Source organism: Ovis canadensis, chromosome 17 (assembly GCF_042477335.2).
Source record: "Ovis canadensis isolate MfBH-ARS-UI-01 breed Bighorn chromosome 17, ARS-UI_OviCan_v2, whole genome shotgun sequence".
NCBI classification, from domain to species: Eukaryota; Metazoa; Chordata; class Mammalia; order Artiodactyla; family Bovidae; genus Ovis; species Ovis canadensis.
In genome coordinates this window covers 22933280-22945624 of record NC_091261.1, presented here as the reverse complement: position 1 = coordinate 22945624, position 12345 = coordinate 22933280, and the positions used below count along the sequence as shown (strand labels likewise).

At 45.3% G+C, this 12345-nt stretch overlaps 1 protein-coding gene across 6 annotated transcripts in view; it reads left to right on the top strand.

The window, feature by feature from the left end:
- The window catches only part of C17H4orf51 (chromosome 17 C4orf51 homolog), a 47582-nt gene continuing 35237 nt past the window's right edge, over positions 1 to 12345 (top strand). For 2 of the 6 annotated variants that reach the window (XR_011250075.1, XM_069558625.1), the window contains exons 1-2: positions 58 to 347; positions 5432 to 5493. Coding sequence is in view for 2 of the 6 variants with exons in the window: in XM_069558625.1 (XP_069414726.1) it covers positions 121 to 347; positions 5432 to 5493 (289 nt within the window). In the remaining 4 variants the exon portion in view is untranslated. Of the gene's footprint in view, positions 348 to 5431; positions 5494 to 12345 lie in introns of all 6 variants that reach the window. The other 4 variants (XR_011250074.1, XR_011250077.1, XR_011250076.1 and 1 more) reach the window with 3 other exon arrangements.

Here is a 12345-nt window from a genome sequence, read left to right as displayed (position 1 = left end):
ATTCTGTGAGCCGTCAGAGTCACAAAGTTTGCTGAGCCGGGTTGATTACTTCCCACTACAAAAAGGAAATTAATTCTTCATGACGGAGAGGGCTCGAAAAGCTGTCCTTCCAAGCGGGCCATGTCACACTTCTTCTACTTGACACCACAAATTCCTCTGCCCTTCAGCCCTCTCACTTCTCAAGAGTTTGATGTGATCAGACGGAAGGCTGCAGCATCTTGGCAGGATGAAGCAAGGTGGTCGGATTTGTCTGTGACAACATACACGGGCAGTTACAGGAAAAAGCAGCTGGATGAGTCCACGGGCGGCCGCCTTAGAGCAGGACAGCCCTGGCCTGAGCGTCACAAGTAAGATCGCTCTTGTGATTTGCCCCTGGCTATGTCTCTCCGACTAGAAGAGAATGATGCTAGAAGGAGGAGGGTGTTGTCAACCCTGAAACACTTCCCGGACTCCCACTCTGTATATTTTCCTGGGTAGATGTCAGAGGGTGTGCATGCGAAGTTGCTTCAGTCAACCCCATGGAGTGTAGCCTGCAAAGCTCCTCTGTTGATGGGACTTCCCCGGGCAAGAATACTGCCATTTCCTTCTGCAGGGGATCTTCCTGACCCAGGAAGAAGAGCTAAATGTCAGTTACCCGCAGAAACTATGATTGTTATTCTCTGTTTAGTCCTTCTAAAATTGATGCACAACTGCTTTTACAAGGTAATGCGTGAGTATTTGGTTAAGATGGGCTTCCCAGGGGGCACAAGAGGTAAAGAACCCACCTGCCAATGCAGGAGACAAAAGAGATGCAGGTTCGATCCCTGCACGCAGGGGTCAGGAAGATCCCCTGGGGCAGGGAATGGCTGCCCGCTCCAGTATTCTTGCCTGGGAAATCCCATGGACAGAGGAGCCTGGTGGGGCTACAGTCTACAGGGCTGCACAGAGTCAGACACAACTTGGTGACTAACCCTCATGACTGTTAGTTATTTTGCCTTCCAGGGCTTTCCAAATTGCCAAAACAATCCTTAAAGCTGAAATGTCTCTGGGGTACTTTCCAATTGGAGACCTCGTCTGGTATATGCCAATGAGCTACACAGTCTGCATTTTCAATAGCTCTCAAGTTTGTTGGCACCTCAATTAACTTTGGAAATCCCTTTACTAACTCTGTGAATTTTGAGGCATCTCTGGGCCCCCCAGCGGGGGCCAGATTCCCCTGGGGGAATCTTCGAGGCAATACTTGCCTCCCCATCTCAACCTTGGACTCTCTGAGGTATACGAACCCAGAGGAGATGAAAACTGTGAGAGCCCTAACTGAACCTTTCAGAAAAGTCCCAAATTATTTGAAAAGCAGTGATTTTCCTTTCTGCATTAGTACTAATAGAGGCAAATCCCTGGGTGAAAAAGCATTATCATGTTGCATCATGCTTCGGAAATAAAGAGGCACTGTGCCAGGGCTTACTAAAAAGCCACAGGACAAATAGGGAGCATTTGTTTGTTATAGCAGCAATAGGAAAGTGCAGGTAGACCTTGGCGATACTGTGGGTTTGGTCTAATAAAGTGGGCATCCCAATAAATCAAGTCACACAAATTTTTTGGTTTCCCAGTACATAAAAGTTATACATATGCTATAGGGTAGTCGATTAGGCGGGCAATAACATTATGTCTAAAAAACAATGTTCATGCCTTAATTAAAAAAATACTTGCTAAAAAAGATAGAATGTAACCATCATCTAACAACACAGCCTTGCCACACACCTTGAATTTGTAAAACACGCAGTATCTGCAAAGTGCAAGAAAGTCAAGTTCAATAAAATAAGGTATGCCTGTGACACAGAGAGAATGGAGATCAGAAACATTTTTATAATAAAGCGAACATTTTTATAATAAAGGAAAGAGCTCAATACAAAATTTTCATGAATGTTAGGAACTACAAAACAAAATTAGTGCTTACCAGGAAGTTCTCAAATGAAATTTAAAAAAAATGCCACTTTGCTAAAATATGTCAAGATTTTAGAATAAAGATAGTCAAAGATATGTAAGATCTCCACACAGGAAACTGTAAGACCTTAGTGAGAGAATATAAAGATCTAAGTCAATAGAGATGAACCATGTTCATGGATTGGAAGACTGGATATTATAAAAATATTATTTCTCCCCAAATTGATTTACAGATTCTATACAATTCCAATAGATGTTTCTGCGGAACTTGACAAGATGGTTCAAAGCCAGGAAATAGTCAGGACATTCTTTAAAAAGAACAAAGTAAGCGTGTTTCCTCTACAGATAACAAAACTTACCATAAAGCCTCAATAATTAAGGCAGAATGGCACTATGGCACCAAGATAACAAATAGACGACTAGAACAGAAAAAAGGGCCCAGAAACAGAACCTTGCGTATATGGGCACTTATTTATGTAAAAGGTGGCAGAACAGTGGAGAAAGGTCATGTTTGCAATTCCAGGTAGATTCATTCCAGATGAATTAGAGACCACAGTGTGAAAGGCAAAAATAGCAAAAACCCATTAGATAATGACATAAGGAATATCTTGATGATCTTGGGGTTGGCAAAGATTTCCTAAACAGAAGACAAAAAGTCCTAACCACAAAGAAACCAGTAAATGAGACTAGCTTAAAGTAGCCCTGTTTAACAAAATACACCCTTAAAAGTATGAACGTTGAGCTACAGATACGAAGGTGAGATTTTCAACTCAGTGACCGACCAAGGGCTCATAACTACGATACATATTTAAAAAAAAAACCTGGGACTTCCCTAGTGGTCCCGTGGCTAAGACTCCGTGCTCCCCATGCAGCATGTCTGGGTTTGATCCCTGGTGAGGGCCACATTCTGCAACTAAGAGTTCACAGGCTGCAAGTAATAGTCTGCATGCCGCAACTAAGACCTTGCACAGCTAAATAAATACACGAAAATATTTTAAAAAGAAAAACTCATGCAAATTAGTATGAAAAAGACAACCTACTAGAAAAATAGGAAAGAGAGGTTGAAATGAAAATCATAAACCAAGATATGCATGTGATCAGTAAAATGTATCAAAAGTTCCTTAACCACGTTAACGATCAGGACATGCAAATAAAGCCACCTTTTGCCTGAGCTGACTCAGGCAAACTTCCAGAATTGCTAAAATTAAAAAGATTATTAATACAAAGTACTGGTGAAAGTATAAACCAGTGAGGTCTTTCATGTACATCTGGTGGGTGTATGCACTGAATTGTTTTCTTGAGGAAAACAGTTTGATCTTGTTTTCTAAAGTTGATGCTACAGATATCCTGCTGCTGCTGCTAAGTCGCTTCAGTCGTGTCCGACTCTGTGCGACCCCATAGACAGCAGCCCATCAGGCTCTGCCATCCATGGGATTCTCCAGACAAGAACACTGGAGTGGGTTGCCATTTCCTTTTCCAATGCATGAAAGTGAAAAGTGAAAGTGAAGTCGCTCAGTCGTGTCCAACTCTTAGATATCCTAGGACTTAGCAATTTTAAGTATATATCCAGCCGAAAAATGTTGTCACACATGCACCAAGAGATATGTACAAGTGGTCCATAGCAGCATTTTTCACAATAGCCAAAACACTAAAAAACAAGCCTAACATAGAAAACATACTATTCAAATATAAAAGAATGACTAGACGGTGGTGTGACTGTTCAATGCCGACGTAAATGAACAAACTAAGGTTGCACCCTGAAATGCCACAAACACTGTATGCGGCATTGGAGCCAGATGCAAAACATGTATATTATTCTATTTATATAGAAGTTTCAAAAAATTGTGCATGCCAAGTCACTTCAGTTGTATCCGACTCCCTATGACGCTACGGACTGGGGCCCGCCAGGCTCCTCTGTCCATGGGGTTCTCCAGGCAAGAATACTGGAGTGGGTTGCCATGCCCTTCTCCAGGGGATCTTTCCGACCCAGGGACTGAACCCGAGTCTCTTAGGTCTCCTGCGCTGGCGGGTGGGTTCTTTACCACTCTCGCCACCTGGGAAGGCCTCTTAAAAAAAAAAAAACAACCCAAGCCAAACTACGGTGTTTGGTGTATCTGCTTGGGTGGTAAAAAATAAATAAATAAAAGGAGAAGCAAAGAAATGATTCCATAGAAGTCAGGAAACTGGCCCACTGACTGTCTGACTTTCTGTTCCAAACCTATTGGAAAAATAATTACGGGGGTTGGGCTTGGAAACGTGCATTTGGTGGTCTTGCCTGGTGGTCCAGTGGTTAGGAATCTGCCTGCCACTGCAGGGGACATGGGTTCGATCCCTGGTCTGGGAAGATGTCACCTACCATGGAGCAACTGAGCCCATGCACCAGGAAAGAAAAAAAATCAAATGTGCATCTAAAAATTAACACTCCCTGGTGATTCAGTTGCTGCTGTAGGTAAGGAGAAGAAAGACGCAGGGTGGGCCACCAGCCCCTGTCTCAGGGGTGATGAGGGCTAGTCTGTGGGCTCAGTACATATCCAGAAGCATTTTAGAACTCTTGCAATTATTTTTTTTACATTTTTTTAAAATTTATTTTTTGAAGTATAGTTGACTTACCATGTTGTGTTAATTTCTGCTGTGTGGCAAAGTGATTCAGTTATACATATGTATCATTCTTTATCATATCCTTTTCCATTATGGTTTATCCCAGGGTATTAATACCAATACCGTTCTCTGTGCCACACAGCAGAGCCTTGTTATTTATCTATTTCTATATATGATATTTTGCATCTACTAATTCCAAACTCCTGATTCATCTGTCCCCCAAATCCTCCCTCTTTCCCACCCCCACACTAGGACTCTAGGCTGACATAATTCCACTTTACCCCAACACACATATAGTTAGTTCCAGGTCCCCGGAGCTTGAAGACCCTCCTCTCCTCAATGAGAGGCCCTAAAACAAAAGTTGCTCTCTAGAAATTCATGACTGCGCTTCCCACCAAACCAACTGCTTGCCTAAAATGAGCATTATATCTGGATTCAGAGAAACTGAGATACAGATATGTTTTGAAGGCTAGACACAGCATCTGCTAGTCCCCAAGTTACCCCGCCGCTATTAAGTTCTAAGTTTTCCTGGGAAACCAACATAATTACTGTAATATTTCCTATTCCATTCATAGCGCTTATTTTATTTTGAAAACAGCTCCCGAGGGAAAGTCTCATAAATTCTGTGAAAACAATTATGAACTTACTGTTTGAGCTTTTCATGTCCAGAAGTTGAACAGTTTACCCTTTTATGACAAATTGGGGAACAAACAAATCACTAAAGACAATGAGAAAGTCCAACTTGGGTTGATTTAATGGGATTTTTACTGTTGGGAGAACGGAAAAGGGGAAGAAAATAAGCTGAAGTTGAAGAAATTGAATGAAAGTACGAGTGGAAATCCCTGCAAGCCCATGACTGTGGCTTATAAACCCCATAAGCTCATACCTTGCTTCTCGTACTTGCTTTCTGTAGGATGGCATTGCCAAACTGCTTTGCCGGCAGGGCTGAACTCCAGGAGACCACAGATGCTAAAGGTGAGTGCAGTGTGATCAGTTCTGAGCACAGCCGTTTTGCGAAGGTTGCTGCCTTGCTAACTTTTATGTTCGAGATTGTCATCCGAACAGTTTCCATATACCTACTAAAGGCAAGGCGCCTCTAGCATGTTCCACTATGGATCAGTCGCTCTTAAAAATAATAGTTACTCCAGGGCAAAAAACGTCCTCCTCAGAAGGTACCTCTTCCCAGAGCTTGGAGCTCTAAGTAACAGAATGTGAACTTTACTGGGTATGTCAAAGAATTAGGAAGAGAAACCAAACCATTACAAACCACCAACTAAGAAACTCCATTTGCTAATCGATACCACCTCCACCCCACTTCAGTTAAATCAGGATAACGCTTGCTGCTATAATAGATAAACTTCCAAATTCCAGTTGTTTAACATGATAATGGGCTTCCCAGGTGGTGCTAGTGGCCAAGAACCCACCTGCCAGTGCAGGAGACAGAAGAGAAGCAGATCCTATCCCTGGGTGGGGAAGACCCCCCGGGGGAGTGCATGGCAACTCACTCCAGTTTTCTTGCCTGGAGAACCCCATGGACAGAGGAGCCTGGCAGGCTACTGTCCATGGGGTCACAAAGAGCCAGACACGACTGAAGCGACTGAGCATGCAGGCAACATGATAAAAGATAGTTTTTTCCTTCATACAAGGGACCGGGAAGGCGTTTTGCAGACAGACCTTAGATCTAAGGACACAGACGCCATTCATCTGGGAGTTCCACCATCTCTTGGGGCCCCAGAATCTCCGTCTGGCAGGTGGGGGAGGATAAAGGGTCGGGATGGCACATGGCTTTTCCACCACTTCAGCCTGGAAGTGACTCACATCTCACATGCTCACATTCCCGTGGGGGAAGTGGTCACAAGGCCCCACCTACATGAGAGTTCAGATTCCTGGGCTGGGCAGCCCCTGTCCAGTAACAACTGCACTCAGCAGAGGGGGACAGCCAGCCCTCCTACCCCACACTCTGATTTTGAGGAAGAAACACAATAGGTTTTTCCCATATAATTTCCTGGAGAAGTCAGTGACCCCCCACTCCAGTACTCTTGCCTGGAAAATCCCACGGACAGAGGAACCTGATAGGCTACAGTCCATGGGGTCACTACGAGTCAGACACGACTGAGCGTCTTCACTTTCACTTTCCACTTTCCTGCATTGGAGAAGGAAATAGCAACCCACTCCAGTGTCCTTGCCTGGAGAATCCCAGGGACAGAGGAGCCTGGTGGGCTTCCATCTATGGGGTCGCACAGAGTTGGACACAACTGAAGCGACTTAGCAGCAGCAGCATATAATTTCCATCTCTCTGGGTTCAATCTTTGAAGGTTTAATAAGACCAATGAGAGTCATCTCGGGTGAGGATATTAAAGCACTTTGTAAAATATTCTATTAATACTTGCTGTTACATTTGTTATTCAGTGTATGCCCGTGTGTTGTCGGTATGGTGTCAAGAACCATCCTGCAGCCTCAGGGAGCTCTCCTGAAAAATGGAATCAAGGTTTTTAACCACTGCCTTGGACGATCACTATTCTGCTGGCTTTCCTAATAAAACTGGACTATATGGGAATAGTACATTTGAAATGGATTTGATGCATCCCTCTATGGTTTGTTGAGGCAAGAGAACAGGACAGCGAACCATTTGCGCTATTAAAATCAAGAAAGACTTTCTTTCTCCCTTTGCAGTGATAAACATAAAATTGAAACACACTACCTAGCTTGTCTGGAGAAGGGACTGGCTACCCACTCCAGTGTTCTTGCCTGGAAAATTCCATGGACAGAGGAGCCTGACGGGCTGCAGTCCATGGGGTTACAAGAGTCACACACGACTGAACACACACACACACACACACACACACACACACATACCCCTGGCCTGAAGACAAGTCTAGGGCTGCTGCTGCTAAGTCTCTTCAGTCGTGTCCGACTCTGTGTGACCCCGTAGACGGCAGCCTACCAGGCTCCTCCATCCCTGGGATTCTCCAGGCAAGAACACTGGAGAGGGCTGCCATTTCCTTCTCCAACGCATGAAAGTGAAAAGTGAAAGTGAAGTCACTCAGTCGTATCCAACTCTTAGCGACCCCATGGACTTCAGCCTTCCAGGCTCCTCCGTCCATGGGATTTTCCAGGCAAGAGTACTAGAGTGGGGTGCCATCCCCTTCTCTGAGTTTAGAGAAGACTAAACTTGGAGACTTCTTCTTCTCCAAGTCTAGGGTAGGGGAAATTAAATAATTTACCAGTGTATGATAGGTATTGCTTTTTTCCTATCTTCTCCTGTCTTTATGGTAAAGTATGGTAGGAGAAAGGTAGGAAAGACATAAGTGTACAAATGTATTCATAATGATGATTTACTAGTAGAGACTTTGCCATGTTGCTTTTCTCAGTTTCCTCAAATGGTCATTTTAGTTTAACTGATGCCTACTCTCGTCATTAAGAGGTGACAGTATATCGGGGTAGAATTGTTTAATTTGGCCTCTGTGCTTCTTTGAAAATTTCCACGTCTAATTTTGGGATTATCAACTGTGTGCTCAGTTCAGTTCAGTCGCTCAGTCGTGTCCGACTCTTTGCTACCCCATGGACTGCAGCACGCCAGGCTTCCCTGTCCATCACCAACTCCCAGAGTTTACCCAAACCCATGTCCATTGTGTTGGTGATGCCATCCAACCATCTTATCCTTGTTGTCCCCTTCTCCTCCTGCCCCCAATCCTTCCCAGCATCAGGGTCTTTTCCAATGAGTCAGCTCTTCGCATGAGGCGGCCAAAGTATTGGGGTTTCAGCTTCAACATCAGTCCTTCTAATGAACACTCAGGACTGATCTCCTTTAGGATGGACTGGTTGGATCTGCTTGCAGTCCAAGGGACTCTCAAGAGTCTTCTCCAACACCACAGTTCAAAACCATCAATTCTTCGGTGCTCAGCTTTCTTGACAGTCCAACTCTCACATCCGTACATGACCACTGGGAAAACCATAGCCTTGGCTAGACGGACCTTTGTTGGCAAAGTAATGTCTCTGCTTTTTAATATGCTGTCTAGGTTGGTCATAACTTTCCTTCCAGGGAGTAAGCATCTTTTAATTTCACAGCTGCAGTCACCATCTGCAGTGATTTTGAAGCCCCCCAAAATTAAGTCAGCCACTGTTTCCACTGTTTCCCCATCTATTTGCCATGAAGTGATGGGACCAGATGCCATGATCTTCGTTTTCTGAATGTTGAGCTTTAAGCCAACTTTTTCACTCTCCTCTTTCACTTTCATCTAGAGGCTTTTTAGCTCCTCTTCACTTTCTGCCATAAGGGTGGTATCATCTGCATATCTGAGGTGATTGGTATTTCTCCCAGCAATCTTGATTCCAGCTTGTGCTTCTTCCAGCCCAGCGATTCTCATGATGTACTCTGCATATAAGTTAAATAAGCAGGGTGACAATATACAGCCTTGACATACTTCTTTTCCTATTTGGAACCAGTCTGTTGTTCCATGTCCAGTTCTAACTGTTGCTTCCTGACCTGCATACAGATTTCTCAACTTTGTGCTAGAAACATCTAATGAAGGGAGTTAAAACGTGAAGCCAAATCAGTACAAGTCCACTGGATAAATTTGCTCACCGCTCGTGGACATGGGTCTGTTGATGGTCTCCTTGTAGAATGTGTCCCTCGATAGATTCGCAAATCAGATGGACTGTTCCTAAGTGTGATTCACAACCATCAGAGGAAAAATGTACTCAGATTTTTTCAAGACTGGCTTTCAAAGAATTTGGTCTTATTCCACCTACGCTAAGGTGGATTTTCCTTTGGCGTTACTATTAATTTTCTTTCCAAGTGACGTGGCTGTGGCTTTTCCCTCCTTTGGCGCCCCCCACCATCTGCTCATCTCTCAAGTTCAGAGAACAAAGCAATAACTAAGAAAAACTAAAATCCAGCATCTTAAAACTGCAATACAGATGGAAATTGGTTAGCAGCTCCTCTCTCTTTACATTCTGCTAAGACAGATTCTAGCAAGCTTTATTTAAAAAGCTGCTCTCCCGCAAAACCGATTTATGAAGAGAGAGATGGGATGTGGGCCCTGCTGCCTCTGGGGCTGCGCTCAAGGCGGTCCCTGCCGCTTTTCTTGTTCTGAGTGCCTCTGTACGTCCCTCCAGGATGAGCTCAAGTTACTCTTGCAAAAGGGTACACTGGCCTCTTTGATTCTAGCTGTTCTAAGAGATGTAATATGTGCCAGGGAAGAGGTTATCCATAGACTGACATCATCAGAGCCCAGACGAGACAGAATGTATGAGAATGTGCCTTCTTTCTTGGGATATTCCCTAGTCACACATAACAAATTCCAGGTCCCTAGAGAGCAACGTAGAATTGTCTTTATGGCATAGGCCTTTAAGCACACACACACACACATACACACACACACACACACACATCATTTATTTATTTGGCTGCACCAAGTCTTAGCTGACGCATGTGGGATCTAGTTCCCTGACCAGGGATCGAACCTGGGCCCCCTGCACTGGGAGCATAGCCTCTTCGCCACCGGACCACCAGGGACGTGCCATGGTGTCATGGCCTTTTACAAGGATGACAGCATCCAGGAGAAACCTTTCAGGAACCAAGGAATATTCTGAGAGGGCAACGTGAAGATGACTTGTCATGTTCCTTCAAGAGTGTGTTCATTTTCAACATCATCTTTTTCTCCTGTTCTTTCACTCTCACTCCTCCAAACCTCAAAAGACTTCTGAAAGTAAAAGGAACAGCCAGAATTCCCATGAGTCCTGTCTTCACACAGGGAGGCCTTCAAGCATACACAAGATAATGTCACTTGGTTTCCTGTGACGCTTGCAATCAAATCCTCCACTCCCATTTCATGCCTTTTGCTTTTTGATCACTCTGTTCCAGTTAATTGGCTTCTCTCAGAGACTTGAAACTGCTAAGCCATTTCCTACCTCAGGACCTTTGCACACACATTCTCTTTGCTGGAACCCAATTATCCCAGCTCTGCTGAACTGTACGCTTCAGGTTTGAATGTAAATGTCACTTCCTCAGAGACGTATTCCCTGGCCACTCTATTTAAAGTCAGTTCTTCACACACTTGCCATTTTTAATTTTCATCTTAATGCCTAGTTTTCTATGTATTATTATATTTGTTTACTCGTTTATTATCTTTCCTCTTCTAGAACATCAGCTTCAAGAGAGAGTTTCATACATAGAATTTGTCTTTCCAAAGGAAATTTATAAAAGTACTTTTACAAATTATAATGTAGTTTTTAATAGAAGCAACCTTTCAAAAGCTTGTGTTTCCAGCGGCAGGCTTTAGTGTGTTTAGTGGCGGGATTCTAAAGCATTACATATAAAATACCTTAGAAATTGAGTGAAAAAACAGCATATGGCACTGTTGCACTTTGTATGTGGTTTTAGTTGTAGGGGCTTCCCTGGGGGCGCCAATGCAGGAGGCATAAGAGACGCAGGTTCGACCCCTGGGTGGGGAAGGTCCCCTGGAGGAGGGCACCAGAACCCACTCCAGTACCCTTGCCTGGAGAATCCCATGGACAGGGGAGCTTCGAGGGCTATAGTCCACGGGTCGAAAAGAGTCGGACAGGACTGAGGCGACTTAGCACGCACGCACCCACCTTAGTTGTATGCACTCCTCCACCCTGCACCCAGGTTCTGTATTGAGTGGAAGGAAGCATAGCCAGGCAAACCCCAAATCTGAAACAGACACAGCCCTGTAAGCAAGGGCCAGCGAGTGTGATCTGGGATGAGTGGCAGAGAGTTAAGAGAGCAGAAATGTTGGTGTCCAAGGGCCTGCCCTTTCTTAGTGGTGTGGGTATCTTGCTTCCAAGCTTTTTCCACCTTCTTTCCATAACGTCACAGGGATGGTGCATCCTTGTGCTGTTTGGGGATCATTCCCAAAGCTTTTTGCTCCTGGAGGCTGAGGCCCTAGAGTGAAGGTAGGGGCAGATGGGTTAGGGCAGGCCTGAAGAGAGGGGCTTATCCAGTTTGCTGGATCCAGCAATCCTTAGCAGGTTTGCTGGCCTGCCTGGGGAAGGAGCAGTAGGCTGGTCCCCGGATGGCATGGTAAGTGGGTAGATGGCAGTCAAGCCAGGCAGCCTTCCCTAGCTGTCCTGGGAGAGACTCACGGCTCCTCATCCAGGCTCCCCGACACCTAGGCCATCATATCCCAGGCAGAGGCACAGGGGAGCTTCCCCTCCCCAGAATGAAGCCCCCCACCCCGCCACACACACCCGCCACACTCTCGCCCTCACAGAAATGTAATTTCTGTCTCCTCCTGCCTGTGACTCCACGCCATCCTGCGCCTGGCACCTGGGTCATCTCACCCTGAGTTTCCACACTTTCCACTCCTACCATCTGTGCTGATAATGTTCTAGCATGTTCTCCACCCATCCCTCCCCTCTCTCAACTCGCCACACACCAGTTGCCTGACGGGGACTGACCTGACCACTCCCCTCCCTGGAGGCACAAGCTGTGGGGGTCCATTGTGTTGGGGGAGAAGAGGGCTGATGCCTCAGGCTTTAGCACGAATGTCCTCCCTGGTTCCTCTCAGGATGCTTTGTTAACCTGACCCCTGCCCTCCTCGTCCTCCTCCCATGGAGAGCACGGCTGTCCACGGGTACGAGGAAGAGGGGAAGATGCCTTAGAACCAGCCTCCCCCGCCACGGGGTCCCCCAGCTCACTTCCAGCGTGGGTAGTCACGGCAGAGAATCTGCTATGCCAGGATTTCATTTATCTGGCTAATTCGTTTGCCTGGCCGTGGGAAGTGCATATGTTTCTTTTAAACTACAGAAAGAAAAAAAGCTTGTGTTGGCTACCCCAGAAATCTAGACAGCCTGGAAAGCAGT